We start from the raw sequence: 24224 nt of genomic DNA on the forward strand, positions 1-24224 counted from the left end.
TTAACAGGTAAAAACTAAGATACGCTTTGTGTCTAATATTTAAGACTTTTTTTCGCATTTCTCAACGCATTCAATATTAACATGTTTTCACACTATTTTTTTCTTATAAAGTTGATGCCTTCGATAATTGTATGTAAAAAACATTAAGTGACCGTTAAATTTATTGCAGAAATTCACGATTTTGGATTTGGATTATTTTTTTTAGGTACTAAGATTTTTAATTACTTCGAATGAAAATTTAAAAATCTTCGCTCTTTTTTCTTTTATTGTAGATTTAACTGACAAAGGAATCAGTGTTATCAAGTGCATTCTGTAATTGTGACTTCGACTTTTTCGCTGATGGCTCTAAAAGAAAAACAAAATTTATAGCTCATCATGTCCACACACAGAAGTTAGAAAGAAATCAAAGTTCTAAAATATTTAGAGATACGGTAAAAAAATAAAAATATTTATATTTTTATAATTTATAAATTTAAATTTTTCGTTGGTGACTGTTGCTGCTATAGCCCTAAATAAAAATTTAAGGCCATAACCTTTTCATTAAATCTATTTTTATTAGATTTAATATATTAAAAAATTTCATAAAAACTATTTTGTTTTAAGATGAAATATTTGGATATTTACAACTCTGACGAGATAATAGCACTAATATTCAAGATACTGCATTTTAATGATTGTCATTTAATTTCATTTTTTAGGTTGTCGGTTGATCAGAACAATAACAAAATTAGGAGGTCAACACTTATGAACATACAAGCTTCTCTTAGTACAAGCTGAATTATCTCTAAACGCACAGAACTTGTATTTATCAAGAACAATGCACAATTATTAAATCTAGATGCAAATATTTAAATAAGAATGTATTCCATACTTTCTGGAAATGAAACATTGTATTTAATGTTAGATTCAAATATGACCAAGGCTGCATTTCAGCTTTACAAAAATGCTGCAATTGCAAAACATTGTAACCTACATCCTTCATATAAAAATAACAAATCATCAAACTTTTGTATTACCTTAACGACATGATTCTTTACTATATTTCTAACATACCACTGCAAAGTTTATGTGACCATACAGCACAAAGATTTTGTCAAGTTCAAAATGATGTTATGTATGATGGAACAATTTGAACTGGTTACCTTCCATTAAAAAATAGACTTTGATAACTCTACAGGCGAAAGCACATACAAATAGACAATCTCTGTTGATAGTCTCCGTGATTTAATAAAGAAGAGCTAATGTTAGTAACTTGCCTTGTTACACTTCAGATAAAAACTTCTATTGGAGAACTAACCTGTTATTTGAAGGAACCCATAACCTTCATCTGCATTATATTTTCGAGCTTTAAGATGTAAATGATGAGAAATCTACTATTGCAGAATTACTATTGTATTATTTAATGGCAAGTCCATTCCAATCAGGCATAATATTCAAGTTACTAAGATAGATGGCAAAGCCTATATTGCTTTATCAAATGTAACAAGTTCCAGTCAATGTTGTGATATATGTAGATATTCCTCAAAAGACATGAAAAACATTGACAAAGTTATGAAACTTCCCTATTCATCGGATCGACTGCAATACGGATTATCAACAATTCATAAATCGATAAATAATTCAGTGTCTTGTCTGATAAAAATTTTTTTTAGTGTCTTATTCATGTTACACAAAAGTTGCCAATCAAACAATGGCAAGCAAGAGGAGCCGCAGAGGAAGTTCTTGACAAAAAAAAAATTAATATAAAAAAGACATTCTTAAAAAATTGAAATTGTTGTTTACTACCCGAAATGTGGAGAATTAGAAACACCAAATGACAATAACACTGCTCGATGAGTCTTTTTCAAATGAATTTGAAATAAATGAAAATAAATTCAAATTCACCGAAATTACAGGAATTAAAAAAGAATTTATTGTAAAGTTGCACATAACCCTAACTTGTTTATCAAGTGGATTTTAAACTAATATCAGCAGATAAAACCTATTTTTAATCTTTTTATTAAGATTTTCTTTTAATTTGACATTTTTTATGTTTTTTAAGGTTTCAACAATAAATGATGACGCTTGATATTAACATTTTATGGTTTGTATTCTTAAATTATAACAATTTTAATAAAAATTTTGACACAAAGGTTTTGACTCACTGTACACCATTATTCTTGTTACTTCAAGAAATTTACCATATACTCAAGTGTACTAAGGCGGGAAACCAGTTTTTTTCTAAAAAAAAAAAGCCGAAAGCTTTAGTTAAATTCGATCGGTTGTTTCGTTAATAACTTATGCATACCGCGGTAAGCTTCGCTACCGAGAACTTTATAATTTATGCAAACCGTATTTGGCGTCAATAATTTCTTTTGTATATATAAGCAATTTTTTAAAAAACAGTTCTGTTGCGAATGACGCGTAAGATAATTTATATAATAAATTTACCGAAAACTACAGCCGAGAGTATTGAGGAAATATAACCGAGTAAAATACAACCGAGACTCTTTTTTATTACATTTATCTTTGGCGCAACCGAACCATAATTTATTTATAAATTTTTATTACTTTTTAGTGAACACGACTGAAAACTGTGCACAAAAAGTACGTGACAAACGTTATCACTTTTGTTTTTGTTCTATAAAAAACAAAGTTTTATTATTGTAAAACAAAAAAAAAGATGGTTTTTATTTAATTTTCGAGCTCTATGTTAATTTAAAAGGCTTTGTCACGATGTAATTGTATGGCTCAAAGCTCAACGGATATTCTGAGGCAAAATTTAGCCGAAAACGAGCGCTAATCTCTGTGCGCGGACAGGTTTTGTAGTAAATATTGGCTACTTTCTAGCGCCTATCCTATCTCGTAGGTTACTTATAAAATATATATTTTAATTGCATCAAGAAATTCATCAAAAAATCTTTCCAACGGTACCAAATATGTGGCATTTTGTTTAACATTTAAACAAAATATCAACTATAGCATAAGTACAGTTTTTGTTGAAAAAATCCTGGTTTCCCGCCTTAGTTCACTTGAGTAACTGAAATGATTTTCAAAGTCGCATCGTACAATTTCAAAACAAGATATCAAACGGGACATTAATGAGCACTTAATAAAATGCGAATATAAAAAAATGCTTCAATATAAAATTGATAAAATAACTGATAAATACTTCTTAAACACTCTAATGAGAATATTACATGGTTTGTTTAAAGAAAATCTGTCAAAAAAAATGTCTTTTTAAGTACGAATTTAGTTCTAGGATTTCCTTTTCTTTTCACTTCAAATCAGAATAATTATTGATTTTTAAAATTTTGTGCGTTAAAAAACTACAATAATTTCAGGAAAATCTATACAATTTTAGGCAATAAAAACCAGACTGTTTACTGTTTTACATGGAATTGGTTTTTGAATTATAAATTTAAACTGATCATGCTGGTAGGTTTTTATGTTTAAACCCATTTAAAAAATTTCAAACTTTACAAACACAATATACGACTTTTATATACTATTTCTAACTTATTTTGAATGCTATCATTATTACACGATTTTCTTGCTGATTTTAATTCTTACCTTTATAGAGACTTTAACCTAGATTGAAACAAAACAAAAAAAAAAAAACAAAAAAAAAAAAAAAAAAATCGCAATCCCGGTTTGAAATAAGAAATTTAATACAATCCTGGTTTAACTTTTATATATTTTTCTGTTTCAAACCCGATTCAGGAAGAAAAAAAATTAATAATTTAGTTTTTAATAAAAAACATTTACATTTAACAAACTATTTTTCAAAGTTTAAGTTTCACAACCTGACTATGTTTTTTACCAAATGCATAAAACCCAACACCTAAGTAGCCTCTCGTTAGATACCAGTAACGTAGAGGGCCTTGGTCCACTCCAAGAAAATAAAAATGTTTTCCTAAAATTGTTTTCTTAACGATTTTTCTCATATCTTTATACTACTATCGATAGATTGCAAACAACTGGTAAGCTCAGTACACTTGCTTCATTTTTTTAAGCCTCTATTATTCATCAGGTTCTTACACCTAAAACCTACAAAAATATAGAGGTCCAAAATTTCATCCCGTGTGAAAAAGAATCACCATACACCTCCCGGTTAAAAAAAACTGAGTCCAATGCAATTTTCGAAACAACAATTGAAAATTTTTCATAATAAATGTTGAGAATATTAAGTGCCTATTTTACCTGAGGATTCATGATAAAGTTCAGCAGTCTTTTTTCTTAATAAATCAACACTATCATCATCTTCTGCCCACTCCAGTACTAAACGACGACCATACAGATGGGTACTTTGACAAAGAGCTTTGAATGCTCGCTGGCATATGCAAGAAGAAAAAACAACAGAAAATTTTTTTAGATATACTAAGGTTTTTATTCATATGATGCATTTTTCAGATAATAAAAAAGTATATTTACTTTCGCATCTTGTTTGGTGATGAAATCAATAAAAGCAAACCCACGATGAGAACCAGATATCTTTTTTGGTAACCGCAATGATTTTATGTGACCAAATGTACTGTAATTATAAATATAGTAACTACTTAGTTACACTCACCTGAATAAATCACTCAACTCCTTGTCAGTGGCTTCAAATGGTACATTACGAACAACCATTAATAAAATAAAGTAAATACTTAGTTATATTCACCTGAACAATTCACTCAACTCCTTGTCAGTGGCTTCAAATGGTACATTACGAACAACCATTAATAAAATAAAGTAACTACTTAGTTATATTCACCTGAACAATTCACGCAATTCCTTATCAGTGGCTTCAAATGGTACATTACGAACAACCATTTTACTGCTCATTTGTTCTTTTCCGTAAGCACGCTTTCTTGATGCTTTAGGTATGCTTAACAGATTACAAAAAATCTCAAGTGAATGCATTATTAAAAAAAGATAACTAGTTTCTGAACCAAATTGAAGTAAAGCAAAATGTATTTGATGAATATAAGATGTTTTGCACATATTCCTAATAAAACTGCCATCTTTATTGGTATCTAATTTTCTGTCATAATATCTTGAAATAAGATTTGCAAAAATTTTAGATAAGTAAATAGTAATTGAAATAAAAAGTTTTAAAAGTGATAAAGTCATTCGTATTTTTAAAAAACTGTTGTACCTGTCATCAATATTTTTTAAGGTCAGGAATAGAAAGACCGCTTATATGAATAGAAGTAATAGAGTTAGCAACTTGCAATATTTTTCAGATTACACAATACTTATTTCGTATTTCTGACAAAATAAAAAATTTCTAAAATCATCATTTATGGTCTTATTTTGATTAACATAAACAAAATTAGACTAGGGAACAATTAAAACATCAAAAGTCAAAAAATCATCGTATATAGTAATGTTTAATGATGATTGGTTATGGTCACCCACACAGGGTTCTATAGATACACAGTTGATTTTGAACTTTTGATGTTTCAGGATTAAATAAAAATATCTACTAACACATATTTAATGAGTGTCATAAAAGAATAGTAATGAAACATTTAATTGATAATTTTTTTTATTTTTACAAAATTAATCCAGTTATAAGTTTTTTTAGCTATCTTGTTTCCATATACACATGTCAATTTAGTTAATGTTTTGAGCACATGTCAATTTTAGTAAATGATTTATAGTGATTATTCAAAATGTTTTGTGGAAAAACTCTAGCCGACAAAGAAAAGTGTAAAAATTTAGCCCTTTCATAAAAAAATTTTCTTAAATTGAGAAATTGTTAGGAGACTTAACAGATCAAAGCATCTTAGCAGAAATTTCTTGAAAAATCCCTCTCAATATGTCAAAAATATACAGAAAAAAAAAAAAAGCAAAAAAATCTCTGTTCAAGAGACACATCAAATTTTAAGATTGATATCAAATTCAACTAAATCTTTGCCCCAAATTAAGTCAGAATTAACACCCAATGTTAGTAGAAAACCAGTTAGACAGCTATTCATGAAAATCCAAACATTATTTGAACTATAAATGATATAAATGAAAAAAACACCAAATCTGAAACTTGTTTATAGAGAAAATCACATTAAAATTGTGTGATAAAATATGGCTCATGATTGGAATCAAGTAATTTGATAATATGAAATTTACCGGATTATAATAAATTTATTATTCATATGAAAAACATTTTCTAATTAAATAAGAAAAATTAGGTGACCTTTTCAGACAAAAAGAAGTTTAATTTAGATGTATAGGATGAATATTGCTGTGATTTGAGAAAAGAATTGCAATATTTTCAACCAAAAATGTCGGAGGAGGTTTGTTAATGGTGAGGCTTGGTTTCTGTGCTATTGAAAAACTGAATGAAGTTTTCACATCGGATGAACAGTGGAGACTACACACAGTTGTTAGGATCAATACTGATTTAATTTAATAAAAAGTACTGCTATAAAAGGTAATCCTAGAATCCACGTTAGAATAATGAAAGAATCTGTGTTGGTATGAAAATAACAGCATGGTTTGAAGCTTAGTAAATTGATTTGATGTGGTGGCCAGCTCAAAGTTCTGATTTGAATCCTGAGGAACTAAATAATTTGGAAGGATACCTTCTATTAATTTTTGAAACCAACAAGATTTGTACCAAATCATCAGCTTTTGAATTTTCTGTGAGTATGAACATCCCATAACTTTTAAATGCAGTTTTTATTGTCTAGTATTTATTGTTAATTAACTAGTTATATTAGCTTAGAAGTTTTTTTTCATAAGATAATATTAATAAAATTTAGTTTATTAAAAGCCAATATTCTACTAATTTTTCCTCAAGCAATTTTTCCTCAAGCATGTTGAAAAGGAGTATTAAAATGTTTTACTTTAGAAAATTTCCAAGTTTTTTATGTCGTTGTTAATGCATTAAAAGTAAAGTGAAAATTAAATAGCGTTCTATTAAAGGCTATTGTTTTTGGCTTAATTTTTATGTACATTTACTTCATGCATACATTTAATTTGCTAGTGTAGCCTGGTAATTTTTAAACTCTCACAATACATGCAAACACATAAATTCAAAAACTATAATTTGCATGCATGGCTTGAAAATTTGAATAATGAATTCTTTAATGACTAAAAAGGCACATGTATGATCTTTCATATTTGTACCTATCTATTTTTAAAATGTTTAGATATGTTAAATTTTAGTAAAATGTAAATCTTAATTCAGATAATCAAAAAATTATTGGTTGCTTCTGAAATTTGTGATTATAACTATAACAATAATAAAAACACATTTTTAGTGACTTAAAAATATAAAATCTATTCATACTAATTTATAGTCTTAAAATTATAGGATGCATCTTAGTAATAAAAACTTCAGAACATATTTAAATATTATTACAACATTAGGGTTATCCTAGATGCAAATTATTTTCAAAATCACCCAAATTGAATTTTTCCCATCCTAGTGCTAGAATACAACATAAAATTATTTTTAGAAAGTTTTAATAACTATTTTAAAGCTACCTCCAAGCCCTTCAAGACAAGCACTAACTTCCAGTTTAAAAAAGCAGTGAAATTGCATGGATTTATTACTAATTTTGTAAAAAACCAAATTAACATTATGATACTGACACAATTTAATATCTAATGACTGTTAATAATTATTTTTAAGCTGAATGATAATTTTTTTTGACAAAATACAATTTGTTGATAGATCTCTGAAGCAGGTTGCTGAAAAGCAAGAAAAATACAAACAACTCTATAAGTTGTGACAACTTCTTGGTTAATGTGGATTGTCTTTTTGATATTTGGTCACTTGATGTCATACTGGTAATCATGAAATCCAGACTTCTGTTTGCCTAAGTAGAATGTTTAATTGACATCAGATTGTAGAAAATGTTATAGATGTGAGACTCAACCCTCTCTAATTTAGTGTTCTGGTAAAATTGCAGGTTGTTCCTGCTCTTGCTGATTCAAAAGAAAAAACCTAACCCAATCCAATTTTGGATCTCCTAGAAGCTGATGATCCCAGTGGCAATCTTGTAGCACTAGTACTCAATACAATTAGTAATAGTGGCATCTTTAATAGTGCCCCTAAATGTATTGAAGAAAACTTCTTTACCTTGGATGTCAACATCACATTTAGGCAATTTTTGTTGGAGCAGTTAGGAAAAAGTTACTTGGAAAATTTTTGGTAAAGAGAATAATTTTTTTACTAATTTTTAAAAAACCTGACCATTATTGGATAAATAGTTACTAATCAAAACTTTAGATATTAAAGGCATCTGATTGCAAACCATCAAAGAACATGTAATTGCATTTGACACATCAACCTGCTAACAAAAATGCTACAACATTTCCAAGAAATGATTATCATGAATGTTCTAAATACATACTCACCATGATGGATAGCTATTTGCTTTAGAAAAATTATACCATCTGGTGGAATAACTCCACCAGATGGTATATTGTTTTTGAAACAAAGAGATATCCAACAAGGTTGAATAAAAATTTTATGCAGATTATCAAAATTTTGAGAATGAACAGGTTTCTTTCTGCTTTCTACACATCAGCTTTGACAAAATCTGGAATTGGTACTGATGTACTTTTGCAGCCCGTCATATTATGGATGCAACTCATCCATATGATAGATAATAAATATATAAACAAGAAAGTTACTGATGTTACTCCTTCAAAAATAACCAATCATCTATGTTGTTTAACAGAAATATTATGTCAGAAAAAGTAATGCCAGGAAAACTAACATTACAGAGGTAACTTACATGCCTTAAGAACTAACATGCCTTAAGAAAGCAAATGGAAGTTCCATTTGCTTTCTTCAAAGATGTTATTTCCACTATGAAACAAGATAAAGCAGAAAAATTCTTGAAAGTTCCAGTACCCAAGAGCTTTTGTCTTGGTAAGCCAATATTTTTAAAAATCACTCATTAAACAGGCGTGTCAAAAATTCTGGAACCTGAATCTCATACATTTTTCAGCATTCTTAGCATCATTACAGATTGAGTTGCTAAATTGGTTAAGCAACCCAAAATTTATTGGCACCAAGAAGTGGGAAAAGCAACCAGGATACCAAAAAATTTAAAAATTTGGTCACTAAAGTCATGATACTGCAGAGAAAGGATTAAAACTGATTTCAGAACTTGCCATCATCATAAACAGTGATTCAGAACAAATAGCATGGTTGTTGTAGGGCATTGAAAATCACACAATTAAACAACAATAATATTCAGAGAGACAGTTTCAATTTCAGTTTCAGGGTTCCCATCTAATACTGTCTAATTTTTAGCCAAAAAACAACAAACTGCACTAAAAAATCTATGGTTCCAAATGTGACTTCTAGGGTTCCTTCAACTTAAATGATTTTTTACAACTCAAAGGGCCCTTGGGTACAAGGAGTTGTTTTATTTTTGTAAGGAGTCACAATACAGCATGATAGAATTAACCAAAATGCCTGACAGTACTTTGTCTGATAAGGCATATTATCTTATCAGATTTTTATTACACTTTTTTAAATACAGTGGCATGCAAAAGTTTAGAATCACAAAAGTTTGTTCAATTTTTAAAGCATAACTTTTCACAAACTTTCTTCGATCAGCTGAAGTTTTTACAAAATGTTCTTTTATGTTAATTCAATTCATAATACAAACCGCAAAAACTTTAAACTATAATGATTAACTAAGATTCAATTTCTTTTTGAAAAGGCTTCTGTGCAAAAGTTTAGAAACTACTAAACTTTGATGAAAATCTTTTTTAAAATTCATTAAAATGTCAATAAGATAAGGCAGTATTTGGTGGCATATCGATTTACCTTCAAAACAGCATCACAGTGATGAGGCATTTGGGCTTTGTTAAAACCATTCAAGAATTTCAAATTTTTTGTGACCTATATTATCTTTAACAGGCACAATGCATTTTTAATTATGATGTTGTAAGGTCCATTTGCAAGTCATTTTATTCTTTGCATGTGGCAGCATAACATTCTTCATAGTGTCTAAATAAACTCTCAGGTTAATAATACCTTCTATGTGATGAATGGGACTCAAACTGTCACGGCTAAAACATCCTCAAACCATAACACTTTCTCTGCCATAATTAATTGTAGGTAATTGATATTTTTGATTGAGTCTGTCTTTTGCTGGATGTCTAACATACCTAATTCTGTCTACTGAATAGCATCAACTATGATTTGCCAGAGTAAAAAGACTTTTGACCAGTCATTAATTGTCTAGTATAATCTAGTATGATCTATTGCAAAATTATGCCCATTTATTTAAGAAACCACAAATATCTTGCAGATATCAGTGGTTTCTTAACTGGCAGCCTTACAGATTGTTTTGACGTAAGTAACATTTTTTTCTACCAATTCTACAGTTTGTGCCATGAAACTGGTACATAATTGTATTAAGTTTAAGAGCATTTTTGTAAGGATCTTTCTTGGAATATCTTACCAATAACCTATTGGCCTTTTCAGAAGTTAGTTCAATTCTTCTAGTGCAAAGCTTGATTTCAATAGATTTGTGTTGATGAAATCCCTTGATAATATGACTTATTTCTGGTTTTGAAACATTATCAAGTTCAGAAATCTTTTTTAAAGACATTTTTTTCATTTGATTTAAACCTTTTTCATGCTTTTGGAATATCTCAAAGTAATTGAATTACTAAATCTCAAAAACTTTTTGGCTTTTAATTATGTTTTTGTTTACAAAAATTTGATTTCCTTGTTTACTACAATTTTTGTAAAAATTCAGTAGTTTCTAAACTTTTGCATGAAGCCTTTTCAAAAAGAAATTGAATTTTTACTGACTACTTAAAATTTTTGTGGTTTTTACTATGAATAGAATTAAGATAAAGAACATTTGGTAAAAACTTCAGCTGATTGAAGTATACTTGTGAAAAGTTATACTTTAAAAACTGAAAAAGGTTTGGTGTTTTGAAAATTTTGCATGCCACTATAAGCTGCATGTAGCTTACATTTATAAATGTAAACTTACTTGAACCTTACCAGCAAATTGTAGTAACATATTTAAGTAAATAATTGTAAAAGGATACAATTAATTTAGTTGATTTTATATTTATCTAGAAAATTACAACAATAAAAATTATAATAATAAAAATTCAATTGTAATTCAGATTACTTTTTAGCACTAACATTTACGCTTGTTTATACCTCTTTATCTACATATCTTAAAATTTTTATTTATAACTCTTAAAGTTAATGCTATACTTCTGCTACCAGAAACTATAGGTGAAGAAGTCTCATCAACTTATTGTTATTGAGGAAAATTTTCAATATTTTTAAAAACATTTTTTTATCATTAGTAATTTGATTGATTTCATTAGCATTTTATAAAAGCTAATTTAGAAATTGAAGTCTTTTATGTACTTTCTATCTTAACTATATCTACTATTGAATATTAAGTTATTTGTTTGCTTATGTTTAATATATTTTTCTTAAATGTTTTATTTGTGAATATATTTTAAATATTTTATTTACAAATAACTATGAGGCAAAAGGAGCTTCACTGACTCTAGTTTTCAAAGTGCCATCTGTTAATCTTAATCTGTTAATGGCTACATCAATCGAATTAGGGGTTGTAGTTGTCATGATAATTGATGATGATTATTCAATATCTGCCTTGTTGTATCTTGTTTGATGGCCACTTATTTTGGATATGGCTGCAAGCATTCTGTTAAGCTGAAAACCACCCTTCTTCTGTTGGAGTAATTTCCATTTAACGCTGACACACAAAAATTGCAAGTTTTGATTCTTCAAATATGTAATATGCTTGTTAAAATGTTTTAATGAACTTTTTTTTCTTTTAACATAGGGTGTTTTGCCAAGTGTAACTTTTATATATGGAGCGTTGAAGAACCATTATTAATTTTAATTGGTTCCATATAGAACCCTAAAAGGATCTTTACAAAGGTTCTATATGGAACCCTTTGGGTGGTTTTGAGAAAGATTAGCTTAGCAAACAACTTAAATAGAACATATTTGTATTGAAAATTATTTAAATTCACTTAAAATATAGAAAAGTAGCCCATTGACCATTTTTTTCTTTTTTACTTAAAAACAACAACCATACTTAAATATATAACAACTTGCAAGATTTTCTTACATTAATAACAGCATAAACTTGTTTGAGAGAAAATTAATGATAAGTATAAAAACTCATCTTAAATAAAATATCAAGCAAATATTACCAATAAGTTAAATGAAAATTATAAATTTTTATTACTTAAAACCATTTAACATAAAAAAAAAAAAAAGAACTTAACACTCAACAACAAACATACATTGTTTCTCTATGAGACTTTTTTAGTTCAAGCTTATGTCCATCCAGTTCACAATTCTGAAATAGAAAACATTGATGAAAATGATGTATTATAAAGTGCAAAGTTGTAACCACAATAGTTTTACATAAAAGAAAAGCAAAAAATGTGAATGACAAATAAAAATTTCAAAAGTTGAATTGCATTGTTTTTATGAAGTTATTAGATAACATCCATTTAGAAAATATTGAATATTTTTTTTAACAAATTTTTTACTTTTGAAATATTTTATTTGAAATACTTAAACAATTTATGGAGATCATTTATGATTATTTATTTTTAAAACTTGATACTGGTTTTACGCAAATAAGATAAACTTTTAACGCAGTATTATGTCAATGCTTTCTTATATCTGAAAACCAATAGTGTCATAAACTAATTCTGGTACAGAACATTTAAGCATTTCTGTCTACAAGTGATGATGATAATTGCACAATTATTTTTCTCACAACAATTATTTAAATCTAAATAAATTCATCCATTTTAACTGAATGAAATAACTCATCATAAGCAAATAAATTTATTATCATAGTAAATAAAAAAACTAATTAATTGCTTTTCTAAAAACACATTTAATGCCATAACTAAAACTAACAACAAGTGATAATAGAATTACTTGAAGCAACTTGAGAGCCTTTTCAACACCTTCAGTTTTCTTAAACTCTACGAAGCCATATCCCATTGATAACATAGCTGTATGGTTTTTAGGATCTTGCTTTTTAGCAATAGTCACACTTTTGACTTCTCCACAACTTGAAAAAAGCTTAAATGCAAAAGTTTAAAATTCAAAATTCATTTATTTCAGAAGTTTCATCATTTCATAAATTAGTTAAAAATGATTTGCCCATTTCTAGTTGTTAAAAACTATAAATAATTTACTGCTTGTCAAAACTTTTCAGATTTTTGATAAAACAAGGCGTCAAATTGTACCTCTCTAAGTCTTTCTTCAACTGTAGTAAAATTCAAATTTTTAACAAAAATAATGGCCTGCTTTTCTTTGATTTCAACTTCTGAAAACAAAATTTTAAAATCAAAAAGTATTTTATTAAAAATCATTGTCATTAACTTTGCTCAGCATTTTAATATTGCACCATTTAAAGACATCCAAGAAAATTATGTTGAACAATAAGACAGACTATGCTAAGACAGATTAAGTTGATTATGAATGATTATTAGCAGAACCTTTCAACAAATAGCCATACTTATGATTAAAAAACTAAATATACATACCAGGTTCTTCATCTTCAACCTATGTTAAAAAAATATTTATGACAGCTTTCTATACAACAACTTTAAGCTCAAAACTAAAAGATGTTATGAAAAGATTACCAAAAACTAAAAACTACCTTTTCTTGAATAGGTTTTACTTTAGTAACCTTTCCAGACAACACATCAAGAGGTGCCCATTCCAAATAGAGTGGTATGTGCTTAAACTAATTAAAAAAAGATTATTAATTTCAAGTGCAACTACTCAAGAATAAAAAGTATAAGTTTAAAGAAAGTATATCAAGTTAATAACTACTAGTAGTAAGAAAATGGGATTTTGCCTTTCATACTTATTATGTAACAGTAATAATTAGAAGAATAGTTTACATAACGTACATTTACTTTCTCTTTTAACACATACACATTAAAATCAACTAAAATTTCAAAAGTAAATCAACTGTTTAATATCTGTGGATACTGGAGAAGTAGTTAATAATATTGGAATAATAATGAACATAAGATTTATTACTTTTATTAGTAATTTTAATGTTACAATTACTTTAATAGTAATTGTAACACATTAAAAACATTTGTGAATCAAAATTCTTAGTAAAATTAAAGTTAAAAATATATATATAACCTTTGAATAAGCCAGGTTATTAAACGCATTCTTAGCATCTTTTGCTTGTATAAACTCAACAATGGCTGTTATTCCAAATGGCGGCATCAATAATCGCCCCAGATCACCATATTTTGAAAAAATATCCCTTAGCTCACTGGTTAGAGTTTGTGGTGGTAAATTCTTCACTAGTATTACAGTTTTACTTCTCAAAGAATTTGCCTATTAGATAATTTAAAATTAATCAGATGTACACATGAAAAAAATGACAGCAGCAAAAAAAGTTAAATCAGCATTTTCAATCAAAATTTTGAAAAATAATTTTTTTTATCTGAAGAAAAAAAAAATTATTATTAAAAATTTTTCATAGCTCAAAATAATTAAACTTATCTATTGACCTTTCTCTAAAACAGAAAATTTTCCATAAGATCAAATTGCAAAAATTTATATTGCCATACCTGCCCAAAGCAATCCAGTTTAACACCTTCTGATTCAAGAAACTCTCTGGTCTCTGAGACAAGTTCAGTTTCACCAAGTGCCATTCGCACTGCTATGCTAGAAGAGGATTCTAAATCTAAAATATCATGTTTAGCTTTGTTAAGTCTGCTGGCCATAGCATCGACAACTGCATTTTGTCCAAGAAATAGGGCATTCCAATTATGATTACTTTCTTTTTGTAGCTTCTTTTTAGTCTCCTCCTTTATTTTATATGATGATAGTTTAGCTAAAGAAAATACCCACTGATGTTCAACATTATTAAAATCAATATTTTATAATTATATAGTATATATTAACCTAGAAAAAATTATTCTTTTCAAGGATAATTTGTTTTCAATAGTAGACAGACTTTCTTATATATCACTTTTACATATATGCATCACTTTTACATATATGCATCACTTTTACACTTCTTATACATTACTTTTACATGAATACCAGTAAATGACTTTTTATTATGAATTTTTAAATAAAAATTCAAATATTTCTGCACTTTTTTTAGTAATTTTTTGTAAGTATCTTTACAAGATCTTCAACAAATCTTTATTTCTGTCAATCAACAATTGTCTACTTTTAAAAATGCAATCTTGATAATATAGTTATCTGACTTGCCTAAACTTTATCTAAAACAGGAAAAAATTAAAGTAGATCATTTGAGTATCTAAAATAATGACTCTTAAACTAAGTTTATATATTGCTATGATTTTATTTGATTTTTATTTTTATAGAAAATTTATAAATGCATAAAACAGTCAAGTTAATAAGTTTGTTCTATACCTTACATATTGGCGTATAAGTCAAGACTGTGATATGCCACTAAAAAAGTGACCTTGACTTATACATCCAGTCAACTAATACACTAACTTTTTAAAATTTAAACAAAAAAATTAAGTGAACAGTTTTATATACTTAAATAATTGGTGTTCAAGATTTATGCTATATCTAAAACAGTTAATACAAAAGGTGAAAAAAATGCATTTTAATTCATGTTCAAACTGTAACAAAATTGGACACCTTGATTTATTATGAGAAGCAGCCTAATTAACATTTTATTACTGTTGTTAAAAAAACTATTCAAATTTAAATGGCAGACAAGTCTCTGGATATGAAATAACTTTAAACTGATAAACATTTGATGAGAAATTGAAAATTAAAGTTTCAAAACAAGAGAAACATTTAAAAACTTTCTTTAATTTTTAGTCCAACTGATTCGGTTTCAATTTTATTAGTCCTTGAAGTTCAAAAATAAATGCTGTTAAATCTTTCTTCATTTAGGAAGATTTATCTGGATCTTATTTGGATGCTAATAGCAGAACTTTAAAAAAAAGTTTAAATTTAAAACCAAGTTTAATTTTAAAACTAAGTAAGTTGCGATAAGATCTAAAGATAATACCAGTTGCTCAAAAAATATTTGAAAATTGATACCCATTAATTTACACCATTATTTTAGCATTGAAAGGCAGAAGAAAACTAATCGTTTAACTTACCATCATTTATCTTACTATCATTTTCTTGTTCAACTGTGAATTTTTTAGACTTTCCAGGCAATATATGTAGTATACGTCCTTCAAAGATTGATCCATCTAAACCAGCCATTGCTTTTATAGCATGATCAGCCATCATAAATGTAACAAAAGCAAAGCCAGTTGTTTTATTTGAGTGCTTATCAATTGGGAGGTTAACTTCTACTAGTGGTCCAAATGAAGAAAACAACTTTGTCAAACTTTCTTCAGTGCAAGTGTATGACAAATTACGAACAAACAAACGCCCTGAGTCTGATATATCTTCATCAGTTTCTTCAACCTATAATAAACAACTAATTACTAAAATGTTTTTCATAAGGCTATCTGTTAAAATAAATCATGAAAAGGAAATTAGTATGAAAATTAAGTTAATGGTCTTTTTTTTTCTCTGCACAAGCTTATTTTGTAGTAACTATTAAAAAGGCTTTGCATATGTGAGAGGGTTAAAGCTTTTATTAAGGAACTAATTCAAATTGTTGAAATATAAAATAAGATCTTCAAACAATTGGGTAAATGCATTAGAGAAATTGGAATATCTTACTGTAAATATTAAATCATTTAGATATTTTTAATAGCACTCATTAAGATAAGCAATAGCTTGTAAAAATCTTTATAACAATGAATTTATATATAAAATATATAAACAAGTTTAATTACCTTCATTAGCCACTTTCTTTTGTCTAAATCAACCTGTTTTGGATTTTCTGAATCATTAACAGGGAATAATTCTATATATCTTCCTTGAATTTTTAGTTTGTCTTTTCTTAAAGCACTTTTAACATCTTCAACAGTTTTAAAATCAACAAATGCATAACCACTAGGTTTCCCCTTCTTGTTTTTAGGAAATCTTATATCGTCAATAGGAAATGGCTTAAAAAATTTAATGATCTCTTTTTCAGAACAATTGAAGGGAATACCTTAAAGAAAGTACAATATTAAATAACAAATCAAGCATTATTATAGAATCTTTTTAATTCAAGTATCAATAATAATATATACACGAGGAATTTTGTGTTAGGTGTAAAAATAGAGTTTGAAACACTAAAGCTAAATTTAAATTTAAATTCAAAAAAGAACTTAAACCAAATTTATGTAGCCTGTACCACACTGGAAATGTTCCAGAGTCATATAACAATACACTAAAAGTCCATTTTTTTGAACTCGCAAGTGAACAAAGATTTTATTTGAAATAGCAAATGTTTAAAATAACTAAATAGCTGTGACAAACATAAAATTTGGGTAGAAAAACAGAAAAAGGGTTTGAAGACTAAGACTAGGTATTCTCCAACTGTTAAATATTACTTTTTATCTTTTGTAAAATGTTCATTTATGCGTCTTTCAATCTTCAAACATTTTATCTAAACCTCCTTGCAATTTATAGCAATTATAACACTTTGATCTGCTTTGTTGTGATACTTGGATGTAAATAATTTTCAATAAAAGGGTGTGCGAGGCAATTTTCTGTTATTAATGTCATAGTTCATAAATCAGATGTATATTTGCTGCCTAATTCTTGCACCCACTCCTCAAACAATACTTCATCTATCCAACTTGATGTTGATATTGACAGTAATAACTTTATGTTTTTAAAGCAGCATGGTTTTTGAGCTTTTACAATTACAAACATTGGTATCTTATCTCCTAGAGCATTTGCTGGCCATACCAGTAATACAAAATTTGCTTAACTTTCCACCTGAGTACTTTTCCAATTTAAATTGGTATGTTTCGCTTGTCATATGTATGTAAAATAGTCCTAACTTGTCAGCGTTATTAATGCCCTTTAAGTCATAATTAGACAATATACTTGGTAGTGACATTTATCTCTAATCAACAACCAATTCAGGTATTACATGATTTGATTGCCCAGAAATTGTTATGAAAGTGATATTTCTTAATTCTTTACATATATGTAACTAACCACCTGAAGCCTTAAAATTGTTAGTTAAAAAAAAAAAAACAATTTTAAGGCTTTAGGTGAAAAGTTAAACTCTTTAGCATATACCCTTGCCTTCTTTTGGATTATGGTACCAGATAATGGAACATTTGACTGATATTCAAAGGCCATTTATAAACACCATGGTCAAATGATTAATGAGCAGCACCACAAAGCTTTTGACATTTTACATTTGTCCTTCTTTAGGTAATGACAAAATTTTATTTTTATTTTTGGCCTATTTTAATATGGTATTTAAACCACCAAAATTTTGCTCTTGGTTAAAAACACAAATGTTTTATACAATATACACACTCGAAGTAAATGACATTCAAACACTGCAAAGAATTTTATATAAACTATTCAGAGTTTTGTAAAACATTAGAAATGATCTACATTAAAATCAAATTCTAACTTTATTTGTTATTTTTACTCCTTTTCCCTCAAAAGTTTGGATTAAAAGATGGCATTTTTATCATGGGATTAGAAAAAAAAATATTCAAAATAGCAAAATGTTTGAAATAACAGGGTTTAAAATAAGCTTGTAAGAATTTCTTGAGATAAACTCCAGCAACTTTTATTGAAACTTGTTCAAAATTGTAAATGTTCAAAATAAACACCATTTAAAATAATAGACTTTTACTAGAACTTAATGTCACTTTTTATTACTATGTTTGATACAGCATAAATAGCAAAGTATTAAAAAAAATTATCTCTAGAAAGAAAGTCAAACATCAAAAGCGTAGAGAAAAAAACACATAAGTTAAATAAGCTTAAAAAAACAATTTCAGTTCCTAACATTAAAAAAAAAAGTATTTATTTGACATAATTAACATTTACCTCTCATTTTAATAGTTAAGGATTTCAAACCAAGATCTGAAATTTTTTTTTGCTTATGAGAATTTTCCTGCAAACTTTCATTTGAATTTAAATCTCTATTTGCAATTTCGTCTGTTGTTTGATTAGATACAGTGGATTCTCCCTAATAAAAATATCAACTTTACACTATTTATGTATGTATGTATGTATGTATGTATGTATGTATGTATGTATGTATGTATGTATGTATGTATGTATGTATGTATGTATGTATGCATGCATGCATGCATGTATGTATGTATGTATGTATGTATGTATGTATGTATGTATGTATGTATGTATGTATGTATGTATGTATGTATGTATGTATGTATGTATGTATGTATGTATGTATGTATGTATGTATGTATGTATGAAACAGTAAAATAAAGATTACTTTAGACTGCATAGTTTTTAATTTTAACCATTCTAAATCAGTAGTTTTATCATTTGTCGCTTGCTTCTTTAAAACAGTGGTATTTGAATCTCCTTTATGATATTTTTCAACAATCTTGTGATTGAGATTTACATTGTCCTCTTCATTAGAAGATATCTAGAATATAAGTAGTTTAAACAACTTAGCACTAACAACACTTATCATTAAAATCTTAAAAACATTATTAAGCAAGTTGAAACCTAATTCGTGAGTAAATAGTTTTGGAAGACCTAAAGGTTTTGCTAATAAAGATTTTACTAATAAAGGTTGGAAAGTAGTAATTTTCTTCAAAACATTCTTGTCTATTAAGTGAGTCATTCAAATTGCTCCAAAAAAAAAATATAGTTCCAAATCTACCTGTGTGAGTGGACATTAAATAAACTTTTCAGAAATGTAGCTTGTTGACTGGAAACTTAACAATTGTGACCTTTTTAATAAACCTGGTTTATTTATCAAATGAATAAACCTGGTTTATTCATTTTAATATTGTTCATAGATGCATTACCAAATCTTTAAATTCCAACTACACTGAAGATATAAAGAAGTTCTTAGCAAACTTAATTGATCTTGTTCACATAGATGAACAGCATGTAAATGAGTTTATTATCATAAAAGTAAAGGAGTTTTTGAGGCTTTTTATTTAAGAAGAATAACATTTAAAAAACAAATTATTTTATAATTTTTGTTTTTTAATGCTTTTTATTTAAATACTAGGGCATTGGGGTGAGCAAGAGTTGAAATCTGTGAACTAAAATAATTTTAGTTAAAGATATTGAAAGGTAACAACAAAGATATTGAAAATGTGCTCATTCTAAATATGTGAAGCTATCTAAATTATATTTAATTTAATTTAAATGAAATAATTTAGATCATAACTTTTTCTTTTTCTTAAAATTTTTAATGTCAGATATCCTGGAATTATGTTTGGGAAGTCCTAATCACAATACTGTAATGCAATTCTTTACTTTACAGAACAGAATTACACACTGTTATTAACAAGAGAATGGTGACTGTTATCTATCTCTAAATAGCCATAAAAATGGAAGGCAGATAAGAGTTATCATTTCTCTTGGAACTCTATCAATCACTGGAGGAAAACTTCCTTCAAATTGACAACTTGTTTTATCTTTGCATAATTGAATCTGGTTTTACATTTGGCATATATTCTAACTGATAAGTATGCACTTTGAGAATACACTGACCACAGTAATTCATATTGAAAACAAAATTTCTGCAAGTACAAAATGAAAAGGGGGTAAGGAAGCATAGGTCCAGTCAACATGGTGGTGGTATTACACAATAGTATGAAAAATGTTGTATGTTGTAAAACATTTTCAAATTACCTATATATATAATTAAAATGCATTTTTATTCAGTTTTACTCTTTTTAGATTTTGTTCTCAATGGGTTGAACTATATTTGAGGGGTGGAAGTTGAAGGATGAAGAAAAAAGGGAAAAAACCACTCTTTAAACACACTTTCATTTGTTGATAGAACTATGACAATGACATCCAAGCAATTTGAATTATTGTGGCAATCATTATTACTTCTGGCTAACTTTAAGAATTTTAAATACCAATTGCTTTTTTCTGTAAAAGCTTTGATTACATCAAAACTTCTAATGTGATAGACAACAGAATGAAACTTTGAGACTAGCAGAATTGAAAACTATCAACAAAGTTAGTGTAAAAATAAGAAGTATTTTGAAGCAAAAATATTGTTCTTAATCTGGCTTTGAATGACAATGACGAACACAGAGTTGCATTTATACAGGAATACATTCCATGCTACAAATAAAAACTATTTATAGATTGCCCTTAAAATGGTTTATGAACATTAAAAGACCTTTCATGATTATATTTATATTTATATGTATATGTTTATGTATATATATATATATATATATATATATATATATATATATATATATATATATATATATATATATATATATATATATATATATATATATATATATATATATATATATATATATATATAACTTATAAGCAAACAATGCCTAGTGTTCCTTAAAATAAGCTTTAATTAGAGTTTTAAAAATTTATCTTAAGAAATACTCACATATTTTGCAATAACTTTTTTAACTTTAGTATGACTTTTTACATTGTCATTTGTCCAGAGTTGCTTTGTAGCTTTGTTTAAGTGAATTGCTATAAAATCTTGAAAATCATCATCATTTTCCAAGTTCTCAAAGTTATTACCAAATTTTAAATCCTTTTTTTCCTTAACATGAATGCTTTTGCCAATCTGCAATTCTTTTATATAAGCTTTTCTATCTTCAATACCTTTGGCTTTTCTAGTAAATGAAGAGCTACCTTTAGAATACTTGCTCCAAGGCCGAGGAACTGAGGGATCACCTAAATTTTTGCATAACTCCACTTGAATTTTACTGGTATCAATAAAAGTATTATTTAAAAACTTTAATGCAATTAATGCTTCAGAATCTGTTTTGAATCCTACAAAAGCAAATTTTCTAAAAGTTCCATTTTTCGTGAAACAAAGTTTTATATCTGTTATTTCGCCACCTTGACTTCCAAATAATTCCTTAACACGTTCTTCTTTGATGTCTTTCGGAAGATTTTTTACAATTAATCTGGACATTTCAAACTAATCTATTTAAGAAAAATGGTACCAATTTATTAATAATTATTTAAAATTACCTAAACTTCTAATAGATATCATTATTAACTTCAAAGATATTTTAGAATAGTAACATTTTCATCAGGTTATGTGGCATAACTAATGACAATTGCACATGAAAGTTCTTTGATCCCCGAGGAGCCACGAAATACTTCACCGGTGCCAAACATTTTTTTTTTATTTTTGCGTTTATTATTAAGCATCTGCGTATCGAAACTTTTCTTATTACGATATGATATAATAAGATATCGGAATGTGCGTATAGTAAGTTTTTTTATATTACAATAATATCGTACCCAAAAAATTAGCACGATAAAGTTTCGATATTTATCGATTTTTTACGATATTTATCGTTCAGTTACAATAAGTATCGCAACTCATATCGTAAAAACGATATCGATATTTATCGATTCATTACTATTTTTTTACTTTTTCCGACTAAAAATAATTTTTTTAAAAACCTAAATAACTGTAATAAAATTACTGAAAAATGCACTATTTAGTTATATATATATACATAGGTGCTGGAAGTGTTTAAATAATGGGAGGGGGGGAGGGGGACAGAAATGGATGGGGCTTGGGGAGGGTTACCCCTCCCTGAATGGGGTAATTGGGGGGCGTTATCCCACAAAGATTTTTTTAGGCATAATTAACCCTGCTAAATGCAGATTTGCAATCCTTTTTAAATCATTATATTTAAATATTTGGTACAAAACAAAATCAACCAGAAACAATTAAAGTTACTGTAAAAAATGCCAAAATACCACGGTCGTTCAAACCAAGGCCTGTCGACTCTTTCATTTTTACATACTTAAGAGTGTAATCGGATGCCCAAAGCATTATGGGATGTCCTGGTAGTATAAAAGTTAAACAACAACTAACTTAGTTGAAACTGTTTTCTGTATTATCTTGAGTTTTTCTACAATAGATAATTATCTTCATTATTCAGAAATGCCTTCATATTGCGCAGCGATAAACTGCACAAATACTAGTGGAATAGCTGACGAGAATGTTCCATTTTTTCGTTTTCCAAAAGACAAAGATAAGTACGTACTAAGTAGTCAATTGGGGCGCTACTCGACTTTCTCCCCCCCCCCCCCCCCTAATTTTATGATTGATTCTGATAGAGAATTTTATGCTGATTCATAAAAATATAAAAAACATAGACCTGAAAATCAACGGAAAGTGCTCTAATTCGAAGTCAAAGTTGTAAAAAATCCCATTAAAAACCCTAATATTCGCCATTTTTTTTCAAAACGCTTTCAATTTCAACAAAAATAAATTACCGTTACATTGCGCAATAAACAGACCTGGTTTCCATAAGCCTTCGCATTATTATTTTAAAATATGGTAACGAAAGTGTTATAAGGAAATAAAATTAATAGAAGATTTCAAATAAAGTTTGAACGTAGAAGTTGAGAATGTAGAAAAATTGATGAATAATTATTATTGTATTGTACGCTGGTTTTTTTTATTAAAAAAAACGGTTTGAAGGCAGGGGCGATTCTAGGAAAAATACGAGGGGGGGGGGGGTGAAACATGTTAAAAATACCGACTCAAAAATCCTATCCTAAAAATAGATATCGCCACTGTAAAAGGTAATTATATCGCGACTATCATATATAAGCAGATTTTAAAAATATTCAAAAAACTTGTTGTTTTTAAATTCTATAAAAGTCATGTTGAAAAACAATCCATGAAATTTACCGACTATAACATTTTTTCAAAAAAATACCGACTTTAAGTTTGATTTTACAATTGCTAGGGGGGTGTAACACCCCCCACACACCCCCGTAAAATCGCCCCTGTTTGAAGGTTACATTTTCTAAATTTTACATGTGATAGAACAACTATGAACTGAGTTTCAAAAGTTCTTCTTTTAGGAAAAAAAACTGTTGAATTCTTTTTTAAAATTTATTACAAAAGTACATTACTTGCAAAATAGTTTATTCTCTAATAATTAAAAAACGGCTATTTTCATTGCCACAAAAAATTGCGCAAGATAAACATACTTTAACGACTTTTTTAACGTAAAAACCATGCTATTAATGTATTGCTTTTGTCAGCTAAACACGGGTACCCTGAAGGTGACCTAAGACCTTATAACATATCCCATTAATTTTTTTTTTTGATTTTGAAAGTAGTCAATTAGTACATTTCAAAACTATCAACATTTAAATCCTTTTATGGTAGCTTTTCGAG

General features: G+C 27.7%; 1 protein-coding gene across 9 annotated transcripts; it reads right to left on the reverse strand.

The window, feature by feature from the left end:
- Positions 1-148: 148 nt before the first annotated feature.
- Positions 149-22207, reverse strand: LOC145184257 (putative RNA-binding protein 19). 9 transcript variants are annotated; one of them, XM_090091982.1, is made up of 17 exons: positions 21444-22028; positions 19323-19478; positions 18908-19049; positions 16792-17051; positions 16099-16414; positions 14572-14837; positions 14135-14335; positions 13635-13721; positions 13519-13537; positions 13219-13298; positions 12905-13051; positions 12253-12308; positions 4739-4852; positions 4414-4513; positions 4183-4312; positions 2145-2220; positions 180-345 (listed from the first exon to the last, which is right to left on the reverse strand). In XM_090091982.1, exons 1-16 carry the CDS (start codon positions 21981-21983, stop codon positions 2177-2179), a joined length of 2658 nt encoding a protein of 885 aa, XP_089948108.1. In that variant the 5' UTR covers positions 21984-22028; the 3' UTR covers positions 180-345; positions 2145-2176. The 9 variants fall into 9 exon arrangements, 4 of the variants coding, with proteins under 4 accessions (XP_089948110.1, XP_089948107.1, XP_089948109.1 ...); XR_016453835.1 differs by lacking the exons at positions 2145-2220; positions 13519-13537 and adding an exon at positions 22043-22206 and having other exon boundaries at positions 149-345; positions 13618-13721; positions 21444-21739; XR_016453834.1 differs by lacking the exon at positions 13519-13537 and having other exon boundaries at positions 149-345; positions 13618-13721; positions 21444-22029.
- Between the last annotated feature and the right edge of the window lie 2017 nt (positions 22208-24224).

This window comes from Hydra viridissima, unplaced genomic scaffold (genome assembly GCF_058129835.1).
Source record: "Hydra viridissima isolate aposymbiotic clone 2 unplaced genomic scaffold, HvirCarnegie_v1 scaffold_7, whole genome shotgun sequence".
Classification (NCBI taxonomy): Eukaryota; Metazoa; Cnidaria; class Hydrozoa; order Anthoathecata; family Hydridae; genus Hydra; species Hydra viridissima.